Source organism: Theobroma cacao, chromosome 3, assembly GCF_053813885.1.
Source record: "Theobroma cacao isolate CCN51 chromosome 3, ASM5381388v1, whole genome shotgun sequence".
Lineage (NCBI taxonomy): Eukaryota > Viridiplantae > Streptophyta > Magnoliopsida > Malvales > Malvaceae > Theobroma > Theobroma cacao.
Genome location: NC_142641.1, coordinates 34,675,349 through 34,702,056, shown reverse-complemented (window position 1 = coordinate 34,702,056; position 26,708 = coordinate 34,675,349). Strand labels below are relative to the sequence as shown.

The following is a 26,708-nucleotide window of genomic DNA, read 5'->3' as shown; positions in this document are numbered from 1 at the left end:
AATTACAAAACTTTAAATTATTATTTCGTGAAAATGTGACCGTCTTCTTAGTTCATACGTGGCTAAACGAGGAAGCCTTTTTAAGCTTCTTTTTAAATATATAATAATAGATATGATGACATGGGAAATTTGAATGATTTATGTCGTAATTTGTTAAAGCTACAAAACTTAGGCATAACCGGGTGGACCCTAAAGGCCATAGTGGAGCTTTATTATCATTTATCACCCCACACTCGGGAGAAAACCCCCGCACAGGGGAAGCAGAAATATCTCTTTTTGAAAAATAAAATAAAATGGCGAGCGCGAATCTACCATCTTCTCCTCCTCCTCCGCCATCACCTCCTTCCATCTCCGCCTCCCATTCTGAGTCCTCCGCCACTATTCCCACCGCTGTTGTACCCCCTCAGCCTCAGGTTGATGCTGCCGCTGAAAATGGAACGCTCAATGACGATGACCAAAAGCCTCAAATAGCTGATCATTTTGCGTGAGCTATTTTCTTCTACTCCTTTTTACGTTTGAAGCTTTTATGTGGGTTTTCTTTTTTATTTTTTAACTTTCCTTTTTTAGTGTTTAACTTCTCTTTGATAAATGTTTTATTTTTCTTTTACCATTTTTGTTTCAGTTTAATTAGGTTTTTTTGCTCTCTTTCCCCTTTTTTTTTTAATTGGCGAACTTTCAAAATTCAGTTAAAATTTCATTCAATGCCTCTTCTCACTACAAGCCGCTTGGAAGTAATTGCTCCATATCTCTTTAAAGCTTGTAACACTGATTGTACCCAGTTTTGAAGCTGTAATTTCCCATTTAAGTCAATGATTGTGAAGAAAAAAGCATCATCTTTGAACTAGTAATTGGCTGTAATTGGTGAATAGCACCCTGTCTATTTGGAGCAGAACTTTTTTAAAAGAAAAAGATAGAAATGAAATCAATAATTTAGTGAAAAACAAAGTTGTACTATAACAAATAGTTGTGGTCATTAGGAGAACATTCCTGGGTGGTATTTTGGCAATACTTCATAAATGCACAGCAATTCTTGAAGATAGCTGTTTCTCTGCGGTTGTAAAACTCATTGCTAGACGAAAAGTTTACATTTTATTCTCACGAAAATTGTTGAACGAGGTTTTGCCATTTTATGTTTATATTTTGCCCTGCTTTTTCCATCCTCTATTTAAATGGAAAAGCATTTGTTCTGAATTCGATGACATGCTAGTTGGAATGGTTTTAGATCTGGCTTATACCTGTTTCATTTGCTTCTTAAGTATGAATTCTGCTTTTGCTTAAATAAGGTAGTATTTTAAGTTGTATGCAGCATAGGTCATTAGTTTGTGTGTTATTCTGGAGGCTTGATAATTCAGTTTGGAGCATCTTTTGTTTAAATTATGTTTTGCTGGTATGGATATCCTAGTTGAGTTACTGAAAATGTATTGGTGAATCATTAGTCTTTTGGGATTTGCAGTTGTGGATAATGCTAGGTGATCACACTCTGTATATTGTGATCTTTTTAGCTTTTAATCACATGGCTGGTCACCAATGAGTGAATGACATTGGGCATCTATGAGTTATGAATGTTTTGAGGGTCCCAAGTTATTGTAAAGGATTGGTGGGTACTGTTCATGGATTGGTATGCAGCTGCAGATTTATGAATAAATAACAGTCTTGGCATCAGTGAATCATCAGTTCCTTGCCATTTGAGCATACCATTGCTTTCCAAATCATACTATATTGATTAAAATGCATGAGAAGCAAATAGCTCCATATTTCAACTTAGAGCCATAGTATAAAGAGACTGAAGCAAAGTCTCATAAATCATAATCTCATAATTTTTCTTGTGAATGAAGGCTCTGCCTAGACAAGGTCTGTGTAGCTATGGCATTTAAAGAGGATGAAACCTTCAAGTATTCTTAAGCCCTTTAAACAATTTCTTTACTATGGATAAACAACATTAGAATAATCTGCATCCTTAGATGTCTAATAGCAACTCTATTGTGCTTAAACATTATTCATTAACCTGCCACCTGTCAGAATTCTTTCTAATTTCTATCTCTACTTCAAGTACAGCTCCATTCTATCTTCTTCCCTACAATCTCCCCAACCTCAAAAAATCCTGAAGCATGCATTAACTGCTGGTGCACATGCCACAAACATGCACTTAAATTCACACATATTTCAAATTTGCTTTGGCCATCTGCAGAAGAATAAAAATAATTTTCCTTGTTGTCTATGGGGCTCCATAAAGGCCTCAGTCACATGATTACTGCCAGATTCTTCTTTTAGATTGTCCTTGTTGTGCTGTTTGACCACCAACATAAATCTGCACTGACTGAATCCACTTCAATTTATTCCTTGCTCGATGATTGTTTGTGCACTCACTTGATGCATGGAGAGGTCAGACATCTAAGTTGCTGATATAAATGAACTTTAGGCTTCCTAGTGCAATTGGATAAATTGTGGAAGTCACATGCTTAAAACTAGTAGTCTGCATTGATCGACTAATTATACTGTGATGCTCAGTTGCAGAATTCAAAGAAAAGTTCCACTTGAGTGACTGGGACATATTTGAATATTTATCATCACTATTGCTTAGCAGCTGTGCTAAATGATTTATTCTTGTAATTATGCATATACAGTTACAACTTATTCATAATTTATACTGGCTAAGCATCAGATCTGAGACCAAGATCGTGATGCTAGCAGCTTTCCACTCCTACAAAGTGTTAATTCTAGAGAATTTATGTCAAACTATGGAACAATCTTGCCTACAGCCCTTTAATATATTTTATTTACTATTAAATTTCCTTCACATTAAAATACATACAATGCATATTTGCAGTAGGCCAACAAAAATTTTGACAGTTATCTCTAGTAGGACTTAAGTATACCTTTATGTTGAATGTTGTTATATGTTGCATGTGCTTTTATTCTTCCTGCTTTTTTTATAACTAGCTCACTTTATACTTTGCCTCTGACTTTTAGTTCATGATTGCTACTGATAAAATGCCCAACAAATATGGTGTTTTTGTCAAATGTTGGTTTGTTTCTGCATATGATAGAAAAGAAGAGTAGTTCTCTATATTTTGCCTGACTTTAACCTGTGTGTTCGGCATTCATGCTACATCATGAATTTTCTTTGTATGGTTAAAGAATGATTCTATTTTGAGCTTGGCATATTTCAGTGGTAACATGATATGCTTTGATTTTGGTCAGGGTTCTTGATGATCCAGAACAGATTGAGAAGTACAAGAAATATGAAGCTGACTACACTCGTCGATTGATGGCAAAGTATTTCTCTAAGAAGAACTTTTATGGAGGTATAAATTGCTGTTATTGTTTTGTTCTGCTTTGAACTTTAAATACTATTTGCCCATTAAGTGTGTCTATTAGGTGGATGAGTTGAACACATTTTGTATCCTTTTATTCTTTCAGGCAACATTTTTGATGAGAAAACAACAATAGACAGTGAGACCATATTGTCAAGCAGGTAGGATGAAATTTCCTTCAACATGCATAGCTTCGAATGTCTGTTGCTGAATCATAGATTTGGATTTCTTTGAACAACTTTGTCTAGGTGGCCTTGCACTAGATCATTTGCAGACCCAGTTCATGCATTTGAGGACCAGACCAATGGTGGTTCAAATTCTGATGCAGAAACCCCAACTAACATCTCAAATGGGAAGTTCCCACTCAAGAAGAATGGCTGATATCACAAATTCTCTCAAATATGGTACAGTATGTAAATAAGCATGGATAATGTAGACCAAAAAGTTATTAGAAGTATTAAACCAGAAATTTTTTCTACAATTTGTCATGGTCTGTCAACAAATAACATTCGTCAATACCTATATACCAAAGAGCATCAATTATCATATCATATCCATTGCAAAATGAAAGGAACTTTCAACCAATTATTTTGGGAGAGGGATCTGCTGACTGGTGAGGATGCAGGATTTTAACTATGAGAATAATCATGACAACAATGAAACAACGATATAATAATTGTTGATTTACAATGGTTTTCACACGTTATGGAATAATTATAAGAAAATTTTTTCAACTAGAATAATTCTTATAGGGAATTCAGTTTCCTCTTTTTCAGTCATAAGATTACTGTTATCCTAACATTATCAACCGATCATGTGCGGAAAGATAACTGCATAAGTTGAATCTGTTAGGATACTCTGCTCTAGACTACTTAAAATCTGTGCTTAATCTTGGTAACCCTTTTTAGCTGATGGCACCTACTTCACTGTTCTGGATTATCAGGTATGAATTTGATGAGCGGATCTTCTGGTCATGAAGTTCAGAAAGGAATGACCAAGCAGATTGTGCACCACATTCTATGGTGGTGCTCATATGCTGTCGTGTAATCTGCTTCCAAGTTCCAAACCCGAAAATTTACCTATAACCTGGTTTTAGCATTTTTAATAAGGCAATCCCGTCAATTTTGTACTAGGAAATTGTTTCTACATGTGCTTTGACAATCCCAAAAGAAAAAATACCAACAAAATATCTGACAACATATTCTGTAGGAAAGTAGCAAAGACATATGTTTCATCCACCCTAAAGCATCCAATTCATCAGGAAACCCATAAAACTTGATTAAAATGCCAAATAAGATGAGGGAAACCCTGAATCATATTTCAACCATGCCAGATTTCAGGTAACTAACATTTAATCTATTGATGGCAGGTCCCTTCACACATTAACTGTACCCTTTTTGTTATTGCAGCATAAACTCATCTACCAGCCTCATAATTGAGATTTTCTACACTGAATTTCTCTATTCATGCCACTCAACAGCTGAATGCCCAAACTGCAATAATGGAGAAAAATCCTGATGAATATTATAAGTCGTGACATAATCTGTTTGAAGAGTTTATTACATGTATTAAACTATATATGCTTATAACTGTAAATCCCATGAGCCGTCTAATGACTTCCATACATTAAATTACATGAACAAAAGAAGCGCGTAGGACTCAGCTCCAAAGCAAGTTTACATCCATTTTAACCTCAAAAGTGGTTGTTACACACTCCAATTTAGATGATACCTCTATTACTATGGTATGTCGAAGATTAACCAGTCAATCCAGGAAACTTGCTAAAGAGTCGATTGAATTGCGGCGTCATCTCTAAGAAGCTGATTTATGCTCGAGGGATGTATCTTCCAGATTCCTCGGAGGTGTAAACACATCGGCAAGTACCATGTGAAGAGTAGAAACTCTCTCTTTTAGCTGAGCATTCTCTTGGAGGGTCTCGTGGTTGCTCTCCAGCAGATTGATGAGCTTTTGTGAAAGCTGACGATTAATTGTTTGAAGTTGATCAACCTGTGACTGCAGCTCTTCAATTTGCTGCTTCTTTCGCATTCTTGATCTTCGTGCGGATTCTCTGTTGGATATCATTCTCCTGAGCCTCTTGTCATCAACAATGCTTGGTTGGTATTCTCTTCCTTCATCTTCAGTGCTGAGAGATGATGAGTTTGGAGAGAATAAATGGAATGGGAAATGGACTTGAGAATTGGGTGACAATCTGCTAGAGAAATTTGTGCTGGAATCAGGATGCTGAGATGAGTTTCCGTGTTGCACGCTACGGTTTCCAGCAATTTCCAACGACTGCATGTTTAGGTGAGCTGCAGAGGTGTATGTTTTCTGTGAGGGACAGAAAGCAAAGAAACTTTGAATTGGGGTTGCATGAGGTTGATTACGATGCGCCTCGAAATCAGGCGCTTCCATGTGGCTTGAATATTTAGGTGGCTGAGAGAGAGAGCTTGAAGAAGGAATCAGGGCTTTTAAAGGTGAGAGTTTAGCAATCTAACAGGAGTTTCTTGTTGTGCAAGCATATTCTACTCCTTTTAAAATGCAGGTTCTCTTCAGTCCGTCTTGTAATTCATTAATGATGCTTATAGGGTAGGTAGGCATATTAGAATTACAATTAAAAGAAGGATGAGCTAGGGACAAGACAAATTTTGACAGGTTAAATAAATGTGTGCTGCTAAGAGGAAGAAAGGTTGATACCTCTAAAATGTTTTGAGCAATGAAAATCATGGTCTCTTTGTTACTTTTGTTAATCTCATTTGGCTGTTAGAAGTTGAAATTTTGATGCTTCCATGTCAGTTATGTTAATCCTGAGTATGACTTTCGGCAATAATGTTTTGCGGGACGTGCTCTTTATCATGTGATGATGAGAAGTTCTATCTATATGGGAAATGCCAGGTATATTACTTTTAGGTTTAGCCCCTAGTATTCTCATTAGACTTTATTATCCTCAACTCTCCTTTTACTTGAATTGCCATCTATACTTCTAGATTCAAAAGCATTGTCAGTCATACATTTTGACACAAGCAAATAGAAATGCAAGCATGTAACTCGAACGTGACTATTTCTATCCAAAGTTGGGAAAAGTGAATTGGACAAAGCAATTATCATGACCAAAAATGGTCTCTTCCCTTGAAATCCTCTGCATAAATACCCTCAAGGTGCAACTTTTTTCTGTGCTCCAATGTCTGGAAAGTCAATGTGATAAGGGTTGCAAATTGCAACATTGGTTTGGTTAGGTTTGCTTCTTCTAGCAAACAAACTCAACAATTAGACTTTATATATGGAGCATGCTTATATCTGCGTCGATAAGCATGTTTAATGTTAATGAACTCATTTAGTCTTCCATACACATGTGTATAGTATATTCATAGTAGTAGGGGAAAGCTGGCCTGGCCCCAAAGAAAAATGGTTTGGGAATTGGGAAGCCGTGCCTTTTTGTACAAGAAAACGTTTGAGGATTGGGATATCTGTTCTTGGATGAGGTAAATTTCTAATTAAGGCTGCCTAAATTCAGTCGTAAAGCCAAAAGCAAGCAAAAGTAGGAATTTAGACCATCCTCGCATATTAAGTTACTAGAATATATAGCCTGCTGCCTTTTCTGGAAAGTCCTTAATTTGTCTTTTAATTGAAACCATAGATGTGAACTAGCTTGTCTTTACTGGAACTATTACGTAGTTTCTATTTGTCAAACACATAGGGCACACGTTAAGTAAGATTTTATAAAGAAAAAAGAGACACTTCATCTAGGGAAGGTGTAAAGAAGGAATAGTGTAGGTGGGTTATAAGCAGAAGTTGAAGGCATTTGCAGGTGACTTGTTATTCAAGAAGTATAATTACTAGAAAAGGAATGTGCATTTAAGCAAATTCCATAGACAGTTGCAGCAATGGAGAAGATAATGGTTGTTGCAGGTATAAATGACTTTGTATTATATATACGTTTTATTTGTCGAGAGGTTAGAGTTGCTGGGAGGCAACAAATTTTGCCTTTTCTTTTTCATCCTTCTCCCTCCCTACGTGGATCGAAAACAACTCTAAAGATATTGGTATTAATAATCAAACTCAGTAATAAAACCATGTCGTTGTAGTTGCAATATGACCCAGTTGAAATTCGTCCTGTGCATATTCCACACAGGTCCAAATTAGTTAAAAATATTTTTTTGACAAAAGCACTCGTAATCATTTTATAAAATTACTATCTTATCTTATATATATATATATATATATAAAATAAAACTTAACTTATGTTATAAAACCCTTTTATTTTCCTCCTCTTCTCTCTCTTTCTCATCCACCTCACCCTTTCTCTCCTTAAACCTTCTCCGCTACTACCATCGGACGACACCACCAAAACCCTCTTTTCTCCCTTCATAGATCGGAGCTTCAGATAGAGACTCCATTGCGTTGGTAAAATCTCCAGTGATTTACAAAAAATTAGAAAAGAGAAAAGAAAAAAAGAAAAATAAATAGAAAAAAAATAAAATCATATTAATACTTTATTGATAACATTTTAAATTATAATTTAATTATAACATATTTATTGCCAAAAGATAATGAATTTAAATATTCCAAAAATTTTAATAAAAATTATTATAAAAAATATTTTTATCCCTTTATTATTTTAAAATTACCTTTTTCAATCAAATATTGGTATTCTTGCTGACTAACTACTCCATTCCGTCTTTATTTCATTATTATGTGAATGAAACGTATCCCTAGTTATTTAGTTAAGCCATTGTGTTGCCTTTCTGCTAGAGAAACTTGCAAAGAAATTTTAGTTTCACGGCATGAAACATGTAGACACAGAACCGGGCTACCTGTTTTGATACAAGCCCAGTTTGGTAACTGCCTCCTCCTCACATACGATTCAAACTGGATCACCCCTTTTTATTTATTTATTTGAAAACTAGGCTCCAAAATATGCCAAATTATCAAACCATAATTGCACCAAAGAAAATAATTAATTAATTAAAGGGCTGGCTGGCTTGCTATACTGAAAGTACATTGGCGCCTTTTCCGTAGAGAGCAAATTTCATTGGCTCTGATGCTCTGTAGAAGCCGATTATGTTCAGTCAAACGTCAGAATGTTGCCGATATCCACGAGTACATATTTTGTGCTAGGTGATGAAGGCAGGACTCAATACTACGAGGAAACTGGAAGAACCTTTGCTCCAAGACCGACAAGGTTGGATTACAACTTAATTTCTGATGGCAAAGGAGGACAGACTTGCGTTGTCAGCCGCCAGGGCGGTTCAAATACCATAAAGCACTCTCAAGTACCTTGATCAGCGAATTTAGACAAGCTGGAAAATGTCTTAGTTGACCACACTCCACTTTCGAATTGCCATTTACCTACAAGGAATAATCTAGCTACGAAAATAACAAATTTTAAGGGCAGAGCTCAGCTTTTGATGATCCGCCAAAAGTTTTCTCATCCATTATCCAAGATAACAACAACAAATATCACGTCTGACAATGGGCAAGATCAACTTGCTGCAACTTAAGACATCAAGTGAAACTACCAGGAGCAATAAAACCCACAAAAGTTTTCATATTCATGATCCAAGATGACATTCACAACTACCAATTTTGGCAACAAGCGAGATCAACTTGCTGCAACTACAACCTTAAGTGAAATGATAGAACCCAACTACCATCAGGCCAATTTTTGCATTAAGAATAAAATACATCCTGCGTGTAGAGCCCATCATTGAAGCAACATGGATAAAGCTTTTCAAAAGATTTACTTCCAACCCTCCAACAGAAGCTGAAATATCCAGATAGTTCGCAAAACCACTACAACTGAGTAAAAAGAAGAGAATCATCATGTTCAAGGTCATTAAATGTGGGCATGCTCCAGCATTTTAATGAATGATTAAAATCTCAACCCCCTATTTTCTTTTGCCAAGTATTTCTTGACACCACCTCCCACAAATTTATTCTCATTGAGTTACATCATCAAATTCCCATGGGAATCATGCATGCTCGTCTAAATAAGAAAGAACCATGCATCTTTGCAGCTGATCTCTTACAATAATCATCTGACAAACTACTGCCAACTTGAATAAATTAACAAGACCCATTTCCATTCATTAACATAGCTTCCTTGAAAAGTGATATCAGCAAAAGTACAGAGAATATTGGCTAAAATTGAAAAGAAACAAATTAGAATAAATATCTTACTTCACATAACACGATATCCTGATGATCATGTATTAGGGATAGGACAAAACAGAATTGAAGCAAAACAATATCAGCGACAGGACAACCATAGTCAATGCATAAATAATGGACAATTATTCCAACCAAAAAACCCTCAAGGTACAATTCAGTCATTGGACATTCTTATACCACACAAAGGATTAAAAGAACATATAAAATACTTATAAAATTGTGAAGAACGACATGATCCTCACAAAGACATATTCACTCTCTCCAGCAACAATATCTACATTCTTAACAACCTAGTGCTCACCAAAAAGCTTCAAAATCCCATGAGACCATAAATTACCATTAGGGTGCACCACTAGCTCCTAGGGACCTCCTCCTTTCATAGTCAGCATCATCTGTAGGCAACTCATGACGACAAACAGGGCAGGTATTCCTTATCCCTAGCCAGGGTATAATGCAATCTCCATGGTAGCGGTGAGCACAAGGCAACTGTTTCATCTTTTCACCAAGGTTAACCTCATCCTTACAAACTGCACAAAGCGCATTACCGTTAACCACGTCCTCCTGAGTCACAACCACAGAAGGAAGATTCTCAACTACATATTTTGAAGCTGGAGGCCTTCCAATATACGCATTATCATTCTCAGTAAACTGTCCAAACAACATCTCATATTCTGCAGTATAGATATAATCATCACGATCTGCAAAAAATGGCTCAGCATTCTCCTCCATTTCAGGGTTCGTCTCCAAATTATTAGCATTCAACAGAACCTCCCACCCCAAATTCCCCAACCCAGCTGCCCTCTCAAACCTAACCACATCTTCAGGTGCAATAACAGGGGAAATGGAAAGCGAAACCGAGTTCTCGTCGTCATCGGCATCAACAAACACGCTTAAAACCTCCCTCTCATCAACCCTGCCATCCACTTCCTCCCACTCAAAATCCTCATTCGTGTCCCTACGATCCTCCAACTGAAGCGAATCCCAACAAAGCGGAATGCTAACACTTACATCATCATCAGCAGCATCAACATCATAACCATCACTAACATGATCATCAATTCCATAATCATCCCCTGAATTCAAATCGATCGCCACGGCCCCATTCTCTTCATCCTCTTCCGAATCGGATCTAAACCCCACAAGCCGAATACTATCCCCAAACCTTTCAACCCCACTAAAACTAGAAGCAGCCTCACAAGAACTCAACCCGGAAACCCTCCTTTCCACAAAGAAATCGTCATCGTCGTCGTAGCCACCGCTAACATCAATCTCATTAGTATCCATAGAATCAAACCCTAACACTAATCCTAAATCTAGCTCATGACTTCCCTCAATAACACCGAAACCCGATTCGTTTAACGAATCAGAAGGCAAATCAACGGCATTGATGTCATCATCATTGTTGATAGTATTACCGTTGTTATTCGAATTGGTATTGTTATTGGGGGTATTATTGGAAATCACCTGAGATTGCTCGACGCGTTGGTGGAAGAGATCGATGACGAAGTTGACTTGATTCTCGCGGCGGTCGAAAAGATCGGGGCCGTTGATAATGAGGGAATCGGGGAGTGAAACGTCGTCGTCTTGGTGAGGGAGATCGGGATCGGAGGAAGACGAAGAGAAGAAGTGGATATCGTGAGACCAATAAGGTAGGGAATCCAGGTTTAGGGTTTGCTCGTGGTGCTGCTGCTGCTGCTGCTGCTGGTGGTTAACGACGTCGTCTTCCGGCTCGTGAAGTTGTAGGAAAGAAACGGACGCCATTTTCTTTTTTCTTTTTTCTTTTTTTTTCTGTTTTTGCTGAAATAGAAGACAGAAGCGAAGGGGAAACAAATTTAAAAAGTTGAAAACTGAAAAAAAAAAATAAATTGTTTTCGTTTTTATTTGGTAGGAGAAGTGACGTCAAAAGGGCGGGGGGTTGTGTCAGGAAATTACAACTCTGTCCTTATAATTTTGAGTATAGACCATTTTGTTTTTGTTTTTATTTACTTTTAAAGCATAAATTGCTAGCCATTCATTTTGTTTGGTGAAAGTTCTATTTTATAGGAGTGTTATTTAGGCTTGCTATTTAAGATAAGAGAATGAGTAAAAATGTTTTTTTATTAATATTATTAATAAAAAATATTAAAATGTTCAGTAGTCAGATCAAATTAGCCGACATTCACAATTATTACCTTCTTACTATTTGTGAAAATAGAAAATCAAACAAATTAATATTACCTTTAGAAAAAAAAATCCTAGTCGTTCAATGGGGACAATCTTTGTAACTTAATAGACAACTATAGAGAAAGGTGCAGCTGTCATGTAAAGTAAGTACAATCCAAGCTAGCTTGTTGTGCTTTGATGGTCACTTGGATTTCAAGGATTTTACTGTAAACTAAGACAATGACATTTCTTGCTTTTGTGATTAATGAAAAACAACATACTGTGATTATTATAATGGTTACTGCTTGAAGAAACAAATAGGCTGCTGCTTCTGAAATACACTTCTTAATTACAGAGACTAGAAGCCAACCCTTTTTTTCTCTTTTTTGGCCTACCAACAAAGTAATGTAGTTTGCGTTTGTAGAGTAGGCATTTCTTCCCTACATTCTGACCCATAAATACTCCTAGGTTGTGCCTGATGATGCCTGTTTCCCCTTTCTCTTTTGCCTGAATTGGCCCATGTTTCTTGTGGAACTAACAGAACTTCACTTGGCTGTCGACTTCAAAAATGGATTAGAAGGACGGTAAGATTGCTGTATCCCTGTTGCTTCCCCGACCTTGTTTGAAGACTTGAAAAAGGGATTGGATGGACCCTGTGACTGTGATTCAGACATCACCTCCTCAACCTTCTTTTCTTCCTGATTATTCGGCAACTTCAAAAATGGATTGGAAAGGCGTTGAGTTTGTAAGTTCTTCGCCTCCTTCACACTATTCACCTGGCTAGGGCCAGCATTCTTCCCTGCGTCGTTCACCTCCCTGCTGTCCTCTAAACATGCAGTTTCATCACCATCTGTTTTTGGCTTTCCAAATTTAACTCTATCCGAAGATTTTACTTTCTTTATAAGAAGTGGGGCTGAGAGTTTAGCTGAAGATGATGAAAAAGTTGGTTCTGAAATCTCACTTCTTTCAGTTGCAGTTAAGGCCATGCTGGCAGCAACATCTGCTTTAACGTTACGGTCATGCTTTGATCTGGGGAGAGAGGTTTTTAAAACCTCAGTTTTACTTTGCAATCTTTCCTGTTTATAGAAAGGTATAAGAAAATACATCAGGATACAATTTTAGCTAGCACTTTTAAAGAAGTCAGGTCTGTTTAGATGAAAGGGCTTACCTCGAGTATATTGTTGAATCGTTCTGCCAAAATAGGAAGCTTCAGAGCAGTGGCAAGCTGTATGGCGCCTCTAACTGATTTTTCAACTGATAAAAGCTTCACAAGTTCAGTAGCTCTAACAAGTTTGTCACCTGCAAGAACCGCCACAAACAAGTTTAACTGGTTAGAATATACTTCATTTTTTTCAGAAGTCAGATAATGCAAAGTGTAAGCAAGGAAAAAGACTGCATCTGATGAAAGGGTTTCTATAAATTTTAAAGACTCACCATTGCAGCAAGATGCAATGAGCCTGAAGATGCATCTATCTTGCGCTGCCTCTATGTCAAAAGCCTCATCATCAAGAGGAGTAGTGTCCAAGCCTTCATCAGCCATCACTTCTATTCTTTTTTGAATCTGCAAGGTTTATACATCTAAAAAAGTTAGCTACCAAACTGCCCTAATTAAAAGTTGGGAACCTTCCATATAAGTTAACAAGAGGAGAAAAATCTGAAGCAAATCAATCGTCCAGATAATAAGAGAGAGTTATTGCTCAAAAACTGCACGAAAGGAAAAGTACTTTCTTAACTGATAACAGCTTGAAAAGCCAAAAATAAATAATAAATATATAATGGGGACAGTACCTGTGAGAGATGCAGGTTGTTCAGCATAAACTCATTTTCAAGGGCTTCTTCTCCGAGATCAGAGGATGCAAGAGGAAAGGACAGGTTTAGCAGAGTAAGAACCGGTTTAGGGAGCACCTGAACAGGAGAGAATGGCCATAAAGCACTGGTTTAAACACAAAAAGCAGAAGTGGAGATGATGAGCTATTACCTGTGGGAAAGAATCTGGATTTTTACAAACAATACAGAACAACTTGCTCGCATTCAACCCAACCACCCAATAGTTTTCACCAGACTTCCTCTCTTTGCTTGCACTGCAAAGAACAATGCACATTTATTACATGCATATTGCAAAATTTAAAATAGTAATATGCTGTATTAATTAAGAGAATTGTTCTGTATCTTTAAAAGAAGAATATTAAACCTGAAAAGAGGAAGCCAATTGCCACCATATTGGCTTGTAAAAACCCGTAGCACACCCTGCATATTTTTTCAAGATTCAATATCCAAAAGAAATGCAGTAATTATGATAACTTGAAAACAGAGTTCAGAATACCTTAGAATCATAAGAGCTTAACTGGCCTTCTTCAGTAAACCCAAACCATGTTAGGTATGAACCAGGAGTTAGCGGAAGACGACCTTTGAAGGGTTGGGTCCCTTTAGATATGTTGAATATTCTAAACTCTAGCATCTGCATGTTTAAATACAAAGAATCTTATCATATGAAGTACTGAGCTCAGAAAAAGCTTCTAACTAATTTGCCAAAAATTTCTGGTCACCAAGGTTGTTGGATCGATTTAGATATTACTATGTTGATATTAGCGGCGTTATTGAGTTATGTACCAAGTAACAGAACCCATAGCAATAGTAACACACCTGCTCATTAGATGGAAGACAATCAGAAATATGGGTAACAATTGCTAGCTCATCTTTGAAGCCTGCTGCAGTCACCACGGGCCCATTAAGTGAGAGAATATGTTTCTGCAATAAAGTTCATTAGAAAAAAAGATGAGCACAGGCATAAAACCAAAACCCTCAGTTATGAAGACTATTTATAACTAGCTTTCTGATTAAAAACCATTGCCTAAACAACGAAGCATACACTGGTCGCCACCATCCCTTTTCTGCTTCTGTCATTTGACTTATTCATCTATTAGCTAGTCTTAGCAATTGCAAACCAACACAAATTTTGCACAAGAGTTGCCATCCATTATTGTGGTTAGATATCAACACAAACCGCTAAAATCTATGAGCTACCATAAATTTGATAAACACAGCAAGCTACATCCTCTGAAATGTTTGGTATAGAATGAATCAAAATCTGTTTAATCATTGTCCATATCAAGCTTTGCAATCACTCTTTGACTCTTTTCTGTTCACTGAAAATGGGCAAAACTAAGAAGTGGGAAAGGGGAAAGAAATGACTTAAACCTCTCTTTTATTTTTTTCCTTTTGTTGGGGTTTTCTTCAAAATATTTGTTGTTATTCACGAAGCTTTTTAAGCCAAACTTAAACCACCCAACCAGTTAAGTATTACCACTAGTGGCCTCACTTATTCAAACAGACCCTTTCTATTTGTTAGATTATAGATGACTTACTTCATTTCAGCTATCTCCGATATGCAAATATAAACTAATTATGAAATGATGGAATTACCATCCCTATAATGGAAATTCGGGAGGCTATAACAAGTTGAATCATCTTAACACAACAATCATATCATAAAGCATTAAATAAACAGTGTTAAGTAGACAAACCTGCAAACCACCATCAGTGTAGATGCGAAGAAAATTAAGACTTGTCACTGCAGCTACCCAAGTGCCACCAAGTGCAACTGCTTTTACTTCTTCACCTTCAAATCGCATGTACCACTGAGTTCACAATATGTACCAAAAGTCATCATGTTGTGAAACTTCACATCAAATGCACTGACGTGAACATTTACAAAGATAAGAACATGCATATCCAAACTAACACATAAAAGCAAAGCATGAAAACAGATTGTTTTGAGAAGGTAACTGCTCTAACCTCACTGTTATTTGCCCAGCTGCTAAATGGTCGATACATGAGGGTACTCATGTTCTTCTCGCCCTTGCATGGATTTGCAAAAACACTTCCATTTTCATTGAGTGAAGCCATTGTGAAACCATAATAATCAGTCATTGGTGGAACTCGTGGACCTGTGCTAGTATCATGAAAATCTATCTGCATCAAACATGCATATAATATCAGCACATAACAGAAGAAGAGACGTGCATTTCTTTCACTACTTGCAAACTTCAATTTGCAATAAAACCACAAAAAGAATGCCTAATTATACATTCACAAACCACTTCTCACACAAAAGAAAAGAAAGGACATGGTGAAGCAAGCATTGAATTAAAAGGCAGGAAGAAATACCTCTATATGGGAATATTCATCGTGTTTAATTGTAGTTATACTTCCAAGCATATTGTAGCACAAGAAATTCCTTTTTCCAGGCTGTGGTGGAGTAGAACCTGGCTGAAAAGCCTCCTGCATTTTTGGCCTAAATGCCATCATGCTTCTTGATCCATCTCTTTCTTTATCTGAACTTTCCTTGTTAATACGATGCACTTTTTTCCGGTATTCAGTTTTTGTACACAAGTTTAACTCATTATAAACATCTTCATGCTGATCATCATCAATTACAGACTGTTTCCGCAATCTTTTTCTGCTAGGAGGTTCAGACTCACCATGGCTATCCTCACCAAGATCACTTAAACTACCTGACATGCTAAGCTCCTGATCCTCCTCATCCTCCTCATCAAAAAAGAGCAGCCCATTACTGTTCTTTGATCGAGAGCTAGGAATGTCTTCTGTAGGAGACTTCATTGAGGAAGGAACAACTGATTCCCACACTCCATACTTTCCCATGACATCAATGACAGCCAGTGCATTTCCAATAGGCTTCCATGCCATACAACATATTCTGTCGTCAAATTTCTGCCTGTCAATATCCTGCTTCCGGTTAACATCCCAGATCAAAATTTGCTTATCCAAACTAGAAGTAGCCATGTACTTCCCATTAGGTGACCAAGACATGAAACATATAGGCTGTGTATGATCACCTCTCAAGGTAAACAGCTTTTCTGCCGTGTCCCTATCATACATCACTATGTCATTTTTTAAACCAGGGACAGCTAAGGTCTCGCCATCAGGACTCCAGCTAAGAACATTTAAAATCGAAGTATCTGAGCCAGTGTCAGGAGCTACACCTTTGAGGGTATATAATGTTCTTCCAGACTGGAGTTCCCAATATATGACAGTTCCAATGGAATCAATTGATGCCAAGTACTCTCCATTTGGATCAAAAGCTAAACCTGTGACAGGTCCTCTATGCCCTTTAAGAACCCTAGCAATTGAACCATCAATTGTATTAATAAGTTTAATGCCCTCATCATCACCAGCAGCTGCCAGCATGCTCCCTGATTTGTTAAAGGCAAGTGCACGAATTGGCAGTGTGAACCTGGTGATATTAGTCTCAAACTCTCCACCTGACAAAAAAGACCATTAAATTTTAGTCAGGCAAGAATAACAACAGAACAAGAAGTGAAAACGAAAAGGAGGGACAAGAAGAAGGGGAAAAGGAAGTTTTGTCCTGCATTGAATTATTTAGATGGATAATTGAAATTTTCCATAGCTAAAGAAATAGTCAAGGATACTGGGTAATAAGAGAACATGTGTGTTTGTGTGTACTGGAAATATAAAACCATTTAATAATCCAGTTCAAATAAGTTAACTGATGTCTAGAGATAACAGCAGCACCATGAAATTAAGAGAAAAAGATTTCACATAAAGGGAGCAAACAATCCTTTCAAGAACCTACAATAATCTAACTTTTTAAGTCTTAAGTGAGAAACTTTACGCCAAGAAACAAAATTCTATCTTAAACCTATTTGAAGTTGTTCTAAGAAATCAAACAAATTTCTAACCAGTTGAGAAACCTACCACAAACAAAATTGCAACAAGAAAATGAAATAGAAAATACAAAAACGAATAAAGGGGGGTTACATTAAATTTCAAAAAGCAAAATAAAATCCCAAAACAATTTCAACTTTTTCAGACATTATCAAGCAAACCAAACCAAATTCTACCCATTAAACCAAATATTTCTTAATTACAACAAATACTCATATCAAAAGAGAGTAGGAAAGAAAAAGCTACCCATCTCTAAAAAACAAACTCAGAAAAACTTAAAAAGAAAAACAAAGAAATGAATACCAGGGAATTTATAAAGCTTAACGGAATGATCAATAGATCCAGAGGAAAGACAAGTAGAGTTGGGGCTGAGAGCCAAGGCGGTGACCCCATCGCGGTGGTGGCGAAGAACCCGCGGCGGATTGGAAGGGAGAAGAGGATCGTGAATAGAAATAGAGGGTTCAGATGACGAAGCAGTCACCAAATGGTGGGCATTGAGGTCCCACAAGATGGAGCAGAATGAGGCATTGGCACTTCCCTTGTGGGCTTCCCTTAGTTTCAGTGATTTGATTTTCATGGCGGAGGCTTTGGGGGCGGTGGAAATGGAGGGTTTTGGCGCTTTTTTTGTTCTCTGCTTGTGCTGGTGCTTTTCAGTTTACAGTCGAGTAAAGTGGATCTGGTTTTGGCTTGGGTTGTTTTTCTTTGGCGGGAAATGAAGTCGTGCATTTTGGATTTCGCGGGTAAGAATGGGGAAATTGAAGGAAGCAAAGACACTGGTTATCGTCGTATGGGGCCTGTGGGCCGCCCTTTTCATTAGGTTCAGCCTAGAATATTTGCTTTGTTGTTTGGGGCCTATGGGCCTTCCTTTGCGTCGGATTCAGCTCTCATTTTTGGATCCAGCATTATGCTGCCTTTAACCCAACAGCTAACCTTTTTTTAAGTGGGTATTGGACCCTCCTGAACCATTTTCTATTTTCATTTGAGAAGGGAAATCCGAATTACTATTTACCAATCGTTATTGAAAATGCCCATTTACTACAAGATATTAAGGAGCTGATTAATCGAGACTGAAACTGTACTCTCTCTCAGTTTCATTATAAAACCAATCAATATATCTATTAGATGATCATTCATCATAACAATATCTCTTTGAAATTATATATTATTGACTCTCTATCAGAAAAAATTTTTACTTATTTTTTAGTGGATAATTTAAGAGTTTCTTAACCTAAAATGATATAATTTACTATTTATTCCATTATATAAGAAAATGCTAAAAAGGGTGACGTATAGGAACTACTGAGCAAATTATATACTACGATTTAACTGTTGTTCTGCCTATGACTATGAGAGCAAAGGAAGCATTTACCCTTTAAAAAGGAGAACTATGATTAGTCTTTATCGTAACGGAACCAGAAGAAATTTGGGATGCGGAACAAGCTTTTGACATCATTAGGTTCAGAGTTGCAGGGTGGTATAACGTCAAATGCCCAACTGACATAACATCAATCACGGAAGTAACCTCAACAGTTCAAGCTGCCAAGGAAGCACATTGGGTGGGTGTCGTTACTAATGAAATTTAATGTTGACGGTTCATCTAAAGGGAGACCAGGAGAAGGTGACACAGGAGGTGTCTTCCGTGACGACAAAGGTAGGGAGAAAATAATATTTTCTAAAACAATATATATACAGATTATGGATTCCAACTATGCCAGAGTTTTTGGTCATGAGGGAGACGTTTATTGTCTTTGCCGCCTGACAATGGTCTCATTCTCATTGTCTGCTAGTGGAGAGCAATTTGGTAAATGCTGTTAGTTGAGTACTCAATCTTATTTCCACTCCTTGGAAATTGTTCAACTTCATGCTGTAAATTGAATCTATAAACTCAGATTAGCAGGCGGCAAATCCAACATACGCTTCGTGAAGTTAATGGTTTAACTTATCAATTAGCTAAAGGAGTCCAAAGGGTACGGGATATGATGATGGTAGTCCAGCAAGATAGCATCAGGAATAGCGAGAGCTGTATTGAGAATGCTGGAATTGGCCACGTTCAGATTGAATAATTAAATAGGTTTAGCATTGTTCGGGTTGATGAGTCTGTGTTGTGGCCAGCTTTGTATGGCTGTGCACGAGTGTCTTTTTGATCTTTTGGAAGGCAACTGACGTTGTTCACTGCTGTTATTGTCTATACTGGGAAAGGTGATTGAGTTTTTGTATCAACAGGGCTAAATGCCAAGTGGCAACTATTATTAATCTTTGCCATGGACAGCATAACAAGGGCTGGAAATGCATTTGCAAGACATCCTGCACGTAAATAAACTGTCCAACAGGGGCAGAACTAGTCAATTTTTGTTAGGGGGGCCAAAGACAAAAAAAATAAAAGCTAAAAATTTTTAAAACTAATATATTGAATTTAATCAACGATCAAAATATTCATAATAGATAATAATTTTATATAACATGTAAATAAAAAAAACTTATAATAGTTATCTAAGAAAGTTGTGCTCGACGATGTTTCTTAGATTCAAATTCATCAATTATTAACTCTGTACTGAAAAGACTGACAATATCTTTCTCAATATAAACAACTAAATTATCTGCAAGAAACTCATCATCTATTTTGTTCCGGAGTCTTATTTTCACAATTTACATTGTTGAAAAGACTCTCTGCGTAGTTGCTGTAGAAATCGGAAGAGTCAAAATAATATAAATTGAAAGAAGAAGGTAAAAGAAAACTTTACCTCTTCTTAATTTTATACAACGGTGGTAAGTGATCTCTGTCTTTTCTTATCCAAACTCACAAGCTCATAAATCTCTTTGGAAGAATAAGGTGTGTTTTAACGGTGAGTTACAATAAAAGAGAAATAAAAATAAAAAGAGACAAAAGAGAAGAGAAAAAGAAGAAAAAGAGAAAGAGGTGTAGAGAAACTTAAATTAGGGTGAAGTTAAATAGATTTGTAAGGTTGTTTGAGTTTTTTATTTATATTAATTATTAAATAAAAAAATTATTTTGAGTGGGTCATTAATAATATATAATAAATAAAAATTTTCAAAAATTTTGAAGGGGGTCATTGATAAAATATATATAAAAAATAAATATTTTTAAAAATTTTGGGGTGGCCGATGTTGGCTTACCCTCCGCCCCTGCTGTCCAATTCTTTATCAAAATAAAATATATATGCATATATAGCTAAGTAAAAGTTCCATGTGACCATGTTCTGTAAAGGCAAACCAATTTCCCTCTCCTTCAAACTCTTTGAATTCTAACTCGCAAACCAAAACTTATTCTCAACCCCAACTTTAAGCTACACAAGTTTCACATCCATATGAATGTAGAATCCCTAAACTTGATAGCTCCTTTCCCGTACAAATTAGGGTACATAACTATATATATGCTCTTAATCTTAAACAGAAAACAATGAGAATGTAGCTTAATCTTTGATTTAATTATAAATACATGTATCGCATTTGAAGAGTTGAATTAAATTCTCCTTCTCTTTATGAGAATTAAATAAAAAAAATAAGGACAATTACCAATTCTTCCTAAGGCATTTCCCTTTTAGAATTTTCCATCACAAACCTAACATCCCATTCGTCTTTGTATCTTAGTATTCATTTGTTTGTCGGTAAATTAACATGTTTGAAACATACATGCAAAACAAAGTAAGAGGCCAGCCGTTCAGTTAAGAAGACATTTATCTATGGTAATTTTAATGGTTAGTGTATATATAACTACAAAATTCTATGAATATTTTGTAAGTCGTGTCACGGAGTTTATAAAAAACTTATAATTTTATAAATAAAAAAAAAAGAACTTTGACTATAGTTAGAGGAAATGACATTGGTATGCATAATTAATAATTGAAAACATCTTGAGCATGTGTTTCATGCTCATTGTTTTCTTTATTTGCATGATTGGATCCTTTGAACTGATATAAACTAGACTATGAAAATTAGGTTAAACTTTCTCATGTGTTCGCAATATCAAATCTAGTGAACTTGAATTTATGTATACTTAAAGGCATTCTAAATCATATATTCAATCAATTAAATATAATAGAAAAGATTGTTGTTGTCATTACATGTTTTTTCCTTACCTCTTTTTCTTTCCTGGGTAATTCATAATTTTCTTTGAATAATAACAAATCTAATTCATATTTAACAATAGTCCCCCAAGAGCTAGCTACTTGAACAATTAGAATTTAAGATTCTAATTTGAAAATTTTATATTCGAATTTTGAGGATGAAAGTTAAAAACAAAATATATAAAAAAATGAATTTAAAGTAAATTAAGGTCTTCCTAAAAAGTGAGCTTTTATTTTTTAAGCATCCACTAAGAACATACCACTTCATAATTTTTTAGCATGATAATTAGTAGCATATATACTCGCCCATTAATGCTCATTAATTAACTCACTTTAACCCTAACTAATTTACCTAAAATTAAAAATTAAGTTAATTAACGAACAAAAGAAACTTTGAGCACGCACATGGCTTAGCCGACTATCCCGCGCCTTGTGATTCAATTTCCGATGTAAGTAAAAAAATGTGAACAATATGTTTAATGCATTAAACAAAACCGATTTTAAGTTTATGTTGACCCTACCGATCTAGCTCTAGCAACATACGATCACCTCGTGTTCTAAACTTGATATATAGCCAACAATCATAAATTAATCCACTGTTTATTGCTGTTAATCATGACTGCTAGCTAGGTTTATTAGTGATTCCATGCAGCCTACAACTTTCACATGTTTCCTAGGGTTATTTCCTATTTTAGTCTATATGCCCAAGAACCAAACTTTATAAGCAACCACCAAACTTAATTAGATTTGGGTTTGGTTTCATACCCCAACTGAAATGCTAATTTTTATAAATACGTATACGTATATATATAAATAAATCAAATATCTTTAAATCTATACACTTAATTTTGCCTTTCTTTTACTACTTTAAAAATTAAAAAGGGGAGAGAACCAAACATATGATCATATATCTGTCCTAATTACTATCAGTTCAACTAATTTTTGTTTTTGGAAGAAATCAGTACAACTAATTATATATATGTACCAAAAAAATAAATTTTATACTTTGTACTATATATAGTGATTAATGAGAGGGTCAAATATTTGTTAACTGCCTCTAAACATTGTCAGAAGATCAAGATTAGTAGAATTAGTTGAATTGATAAAGTGATTATTCTTTAAAGATTTTCCAACCAGAGTGATTTATATATGCATGTATATTTTATAGTTTTAGGTTGGCGAGTCTTTCCAAAAATTATCGTGATTCCCAACGTAAGTCCGAATCTCAGTCAAAGCTACATGCTAAGCTAAATCAAACCCATCAAACATTATTCAATCAAAGTAAATTTGAATGGAAATTGAACTTGTTAAACTATAGTGGTCCTATATTTTTTTCTTAACCCTACTCCAGCCTTCCGCTGTCATAAGAAACTGTGCCAGACGCCAAGTTGGGGCTGCTAGGAATCCCATTTTACCTACCTTTACAGCTGATCATATTGATGCAAACAAAAGCACCAGGACAAAGGCTCAAACTGTTAAAAGCATATAATTATAAGGGGTAGAGTTCCAAAACAATTGAAAATTGAAGGGCCCTAGGGTTTTGTGTTTGGCAAAACTTGGCCTCCAAACAACCTCTCCTCGTTGCATGCATGGCGGCAGACAAGCACCGAACACTCGTATCTTCCATTTCACGCGATCATAGGCTTTTCGTAGCATGATTTGTAGTAAAACTATAAAAAAGAAAAAAAAAAATTACCAACCATTTTCAACATTTTCAGCTTTCGTTCAAAAGCTTGAACACCACCTGTACGTTTCATACTTTGAGTTTCCCCTATTAGAAAATTATGAGTAACAAACAAAAGAAAGATGAAACTCGACTTTTAGTGCGTGAACATCATTTTTTATTTAAAAGCTATCAATTCTTTTATTAAAGAATTCCCTTCTATTTCAATTATCATATTTATCATTTATATTAATTATTTTATCTTACTTTTATCTTTTCCCTATTTGGTGTATATATATATATATATATATATATACACACACTAAGAACTCTTCAACTCACCCTTCTTGAAAGATTACTAGCAAACATTTAATAGCTCGACATTTCCTTTTTTTTAAGAAAAAAGTTTCAAAACTTTTAGATAGTCTCCTTTTGAGACTTTCATGCGAACTCAAGTGGTGGATAATTTACTTGTAACTTTATTTAATCATTGACACTATAGTCATCACCACCATATGGTTCATGCCTTTAGGAATAATCATAATTCCATGTATAACCTTACGAAGCTAGCTACAAAGCTTATGTCAAATCATTAAATATATGAAACATTCCATCAAATAAACAAAAAGCATTTTAACAAATTACTAGGCATTATATAACTCCTTCAATTAATTTGAAGTTATCTGAAATAATGTTTATTTCTTACATAACAAAGTATCTAATTAATCGGTGGCAAATAAACATTATAACATTAATATATAAATCACAGAAAAGGAGTCATGCGTTCTTCTTATTCATAAATGCAAGTATTAAAGCAAAAAATCACAAAGCAAATATAGACAAACTAATTTTATGACAAAAGCACATGTACAATTACTTCTCTTTCAAAAAGGATCCACAAAGTAACAAATTTTCCATGCCTACAAGGCTATACAATGATCTATAACCAAGGTTAGCAAGTAATTCATGTCCAATTCTAGGATCATGACTATTGAATGCCATGATCAAGAAAACCCTCATATGACATGTCACTAATCATATATTATAGCATGAAAGTATAGATATATGCATCTTTTAAATCTATGCACATTTATCTATGCAATTTAATGAATAATTTATTGGTTTCTCTGCCAAAATTTGTAATTGCTGCGTGGCTCCGTTATTATATAAAACGGTATTCAACCGATCAACACATAAATCATAAATCATTATAAAATGGTAATAGCCACTTTGAAATTTTAGCCCATAACGCAATGGTTTCATAGCTATGCCATTTTGTAATGATTAAATGATCATCAATTGATAATAACAAATTGTTTCTTTTTCTAGTAATAGAAAAGTTAGTGCAATTGAGTAGCAAAGAAATCAAAACCAAAATTATGTCTTGAAATCCCAAGCCCATGGTTTATTAATTAATTCATTTCAAAACCGAAAATTTGAAGAAAAGCCAACAAGAAGCAAGACTAAAGGTCTCTTAAAGTATATGAAGGCCATTAGCACCGGTTCTTTGACTGTAAAAGACTTTTTCTTTTTTAACGTGGACGGAAGAGACCCTCAATATTCTAAACTATCATCATCCCCAAGTAAATGCATGGAATTGAATATTACTAGATTTTATCAAAGAACAAGTGAGTGTTGGAACTCTAGCTTTGACCTGGGCTTTGAATCTTTATAAAGACCATCTTCCCTTTCAAATGATTCCTCTCTTTTGTTCTTGGACACAAATATTCCTAAAGAAAGAAAAACAAAAATGGTGTCCATAAGGTTTTTTGGCTTTGTACTTGTGTTCATTTTGGTTCTTACAGGAGAGTCAGCTGCAGATAGCCAAGGTATATGAGCATATACCTTCTTCTCAAGCTTTTTTTTTTTTTTGTTTGTTTTTTTCCCTTTTAACAGGAAAGGTGAATGTTAATTTCTTGATCTTCTTGCAGTTCTGAAGAGAATATTGGCTGCACATGGATGTGTTATTGAACCAGCAAGAAAAAACCCGGCCAAATTAGGAAAGGTAAAGTTATTACTTATTGAATAATTGTCAGAATGGTATTCTTTTCATTACTACTATATTTATACAGGGAACTCAAAGTTTTTAATATCCTAAAAATGGATTTCTTACCAGGAAGTTTATGATGCTGTGCCTGCGGCAGCAGAAGTAGGGAATTCTAGGCTTGAAGGAAGGAAAATGATGTTAAAATGGGGTTTGGATAAAAAGACAGTGACAGTGGAAGGTTCGGATGGAGAAGAGAGTGCAAAGATTACAGGTGCAGATCAATCTGTTGGACAAAATAGCCATAGAGGGAAAGGAATTTTGAACGTAAATTGTAAACTGAGAAATAGAAATCCTCATCGCCATGGGAAGGCCAACAAGGCTGGTCTTACAGCTTTTAGCGCTGATTATCATGTCCCAAAATCCCATCCGCCTAAGAATAACTGAGGAAATGAAGTGAGATTCTTTAGGATAGAGCTCCCTTTTTGTTAACCTCCCAATTTTGCTTCCGGAATTTTTTCTTTCTTTCTTTTTGATATAGGGAATGCTAGTGAACACAGGTGCGGAAAATATCATACTTGTATGCATGCAATAGTAATTGAATGTTTAAAAGAATTTCACATTTCGTGGTGCAACAAAAGCTTATTCTTTCTCCATTGTGCATAAGGCAGAGTGAGGGTGTGCAATTGCGTTAACTGTTTAGTTCATTTGAGACTGCTCAATCTGGAATAAAGGGTTTGTTTGTTGGTTCAATTTGAATTTTTCAACGTTTTGATGCAGGAAAGGTTACAAATGCTTTAAACAACCAGATTGGGAGCTCACAAGAGAAGTTCAATTATCAGGTTCCTGATCTCTAGCTCGCAGGCAATTGATAAATTTGTCATTTCTTTTCTTGTTCCTTTTTGAATAACATTTTTTATGATTACCTAGGATGACAGAAACATGTTGAAGGCAAACTTCCTAAGCTCTGCAACCCCAGAAGCTTCTAGGAAGCATTCAGTTAAACTCCCAAGTAGAAACCAGCTCTGCTTCCAATATTCCAAGCCTGTTTCTGACAAGGGCAGCTCGGAATGTTTCTCAAGGTCCCCAAAACTAGTTCCCCGAGATTCTGATAATTCCCTTGAGAAACATCAATCCAAAAAGCTTCTTGAAGCTGCCAGAGATTTATTGAATTTTATGAACGAAGACTACCGGATACCACCTACGAAGCCTCCTGTCCACAATTATGAGCCTCTGGATCAAAAACAAGCAATTCCGTGAGATTTTCTTCTGTTTCAAAATTTTAATCCTACACAGTTACAACTCCTAGTAGCCTTATTTTCTTCTTCGTTTTGCCCTTCTTTGCTTATTTATGCCTTATAAATGAGGCAATTTTTAGGGACCATATTAATTAGTGCAGTGCTATTGTCTTTTTGCCCTGTGAGGTTGTTGTGTGAGCTCAGAAGACCACATCAAGTGATTTTAGCATGCTTGTTTTCTAAGTTATTAGATGATGGAAGTTTTCTCGTTTTCATATCTGGTTATGGTCTCTGAGAAAGCCAGGCAACATGATGATCTCAATGATAGGCCAAATCTTGTCAAAGGACTTAAGATAAGTCAAATTTGAATTGACATGAGAAGCAGCCACAATTCACCATGAGATACTG

At 35.8% G+C, this 26,708-nt stretch overlaps 5 protein-coding genes across 6 annotated transcripts; 2 read left to right on the top strand and 3 right to left on the bottom strand.

Annotated features, from left to right (window-relative positions):
* The first annotated feature begins 219 nt into the window (after positions 1–219).
* Positions 220–4,513, top strand: LOC18604922 (uncharacterized). Of its 2 annotated transcripts, XM_018116635.2 has the most exons (5): positions 220–484; positions 3,202–3,305; positions 3,421–3,475; positions 3,563–3,718; positions 4,258–4,513. In XM_018116635.2, the coding sequence occupies exons 1-4, from the start codon at positions 294–296 to the stop codon at positions 3,693–3,695; spliced, it is 483 nt and encodes a 160-aa protein (XP_017972124.1). In that variant the 5' UTR covers positions 220–293; the 3' UTR covers positions 3,696–3,718; positions 4,258–4,513. The 2 variants fall into 2 exon arrangements, with proteins under 2 accessions (XP_017972124.1, XP_017972123.1); XM_018116634.2 differs by lacking the exon at positions 4,258–4,513 and having other exon boundaries at positions 221–484; positions 3,563–3,795.
* A 555-nt stretch (positions 4,514–5,068) lies between these two features.
* Positions 5,069–5,726, bottom strand: LOC18604921 (basic leucine zipper 25). Its single transcript, XM_007037627.3, has one exon. The coding sequence runs from the start codon at positions 5,724–5,726 to the stop codon at positions 5,127–5,129; it is 600 nt and encodes a 199-aa protein (XP_007037689.3). The 3' UTR covers positions 5,069–5,126.
* Positions 5,727–9,491: 3,765 nt separating this feature from the next.
* On the bottom strand, positions 9,492–11,314 carry LOC18604920 (uncharacterized). Its single transcript, XM_007037624.3, has one exon. It carries the CDS (start codon positions 11,241–11,243, stop codon positions 9,822–9,824), a length of 1,422 nt encoding a protein of 473 aa, XP_007037686.3. The 5' UTR covers positions 11,244–11,314; the 3' UTR covers positions 9,492–9,821.
* A 572-nt stretch (positions 11,315–11,886) lies between these two features.
* On the bottom strand, positions 11,887–18,019 carry LOC18604919 (transducin family protein / WD-40 repeat family protein). Its single transcript, XM_007037622.3, has 12 exons — positions 17,634–18,019; positions 15,792–16,906; positions 15,420–15,596; positions 15,149–15,262; positions 14,268–14,372; positions 13,948–14,082; positions 13,816–13,871; positions 13,603–13,705; positions 13,413–13,529; positions 13,059–13,185; positions 12,793–12,923; positions 11,887–12,700 (listed from the first exon to the last, which is right to left on the bottom strand). Exons 1-12 carry the CDS (start codon positions 17,905–17,907, stop codon positions 12,170–12,172), a joined length of 2,985 nt encoding a protein of 994 aa, XP_007037684.3. The 5' UTR covers positions 17,908–18,019; the 3' UTR covers positions 11,887–12,169.
* Positions 18,020–24,799: 6,780 nt separating this feature from the next.
* On the top strand, positions 24,800–26,560 carry LOC18604918 (uncharacterized). Its single transcript, XM_018117080.2, has 5 exons — positions 24,800–24,907; positions 25,010–25,083; positions 25,195–25,336; positions 25,843–25,904; positions 25,993–26,560. The coding sequence occupies exons 1-5, from the start codon at positions 24,829–24,831 to the stop codon at positions 26,320–26,322; spliced, it is 687 nt and encodes a 228-aa protein (XP_017972569.2). The 5' UTR covers positions 24,800–24,828; the 3' UTR covers positions 26,323–26,560.
* The last annotated feature ends 148 nt before the right edge of the window (positions 26,561–26,708 follow it).

What these genes read in the sequence shown, in the direction of transcription:
- LOC18604922 (XM_018116635.2), top strand. Translation starts at nt 294, where the DNA reads ATGGCGAGCGCGAATCTACCATCTTCTCCTCCTCCTCCGCCATCACCT. An exon ending in TAAGAAGAACTTTTATGGAG is followed by an intron (nt 3,306 to 3,420) that starts GTATAAATTGCT and finishes TTATTCTTTCAG; the next exon opens with GCAACATTTTTGATGAGAAA. An exon ending in GAGACCATATTGTCAAGCAG is followed by an intron (nt 3,476 to 3,562) that starts GTAGGATGAAAT and finishes AACTTTGTCTAG; the next exon opens with GTGGCCTTGCACTAGATCAT.
- LOC18604921 (XM_007037627.3), bottom strand. Translation starts at nt 5,726, where the DNA reads ATGGAAGCGCCTGATTTCGAGGCGCATCGTAATCAACCTCATGCAACC.
- LOC18604920 (XM_007037624.3), bottom strand. Translation starts at nt 11,243, where the DNA reads ATGGCGTCCGTTTCTTTCCTACAACTTCACGAGCCGGAAGACGACGTC.
- LOC18604919 (XM_007037622.3), bottom strand. Translation starts at nt 17,907, where the DNA reads ATGAAAATCAAATCACTGAAACTAAGGGAAGCCCACAAGGGAAGTGCC. An exon ending in ACACTGATGGTGGTTTGCAG is followed by an intron (nt 14,373 to 15,148) that starts GTTTGTCTACTT and finishes ACTTTATTGCAG; the next exon opens with AAACATATTCTCTCACTTAA. An exon ending in GTCTTCCATCTAATGAGCAG is followed by an intron (nt 14,083 to 14,267) that starts GTGTGTTACTAT and finishes TTAAACATGCAG; the next exon opens with ATGCTAGAGTTTAGAATATT.
- LOC18604918 (XM_018117080.2), top strand. Translation starts at nt 24,829, where the DNA reads ATGGTGTCCATAAGGTTTTTTGGCTTTGTACTTGTGTTCATTTTGGTT. An exon ending in GTCAGCTGCAGATAGCCAAG is followed by an intron (nt 24,908 to 25,009) that starts GTATATGAGCAT and finishes ATCTTCTTGCAG; the next exon opens with TTCTGAAGAGAATATTGGCT. An exon ending in AGAGAGTGCAAAGATTACAG is followed by an intron (nt 25,337 to 25,842) that starts GTGCAGATCAAT and finishes GTTTTGATGCAG; the next exon opens with GAAAGGTTACAAATGCTTTA.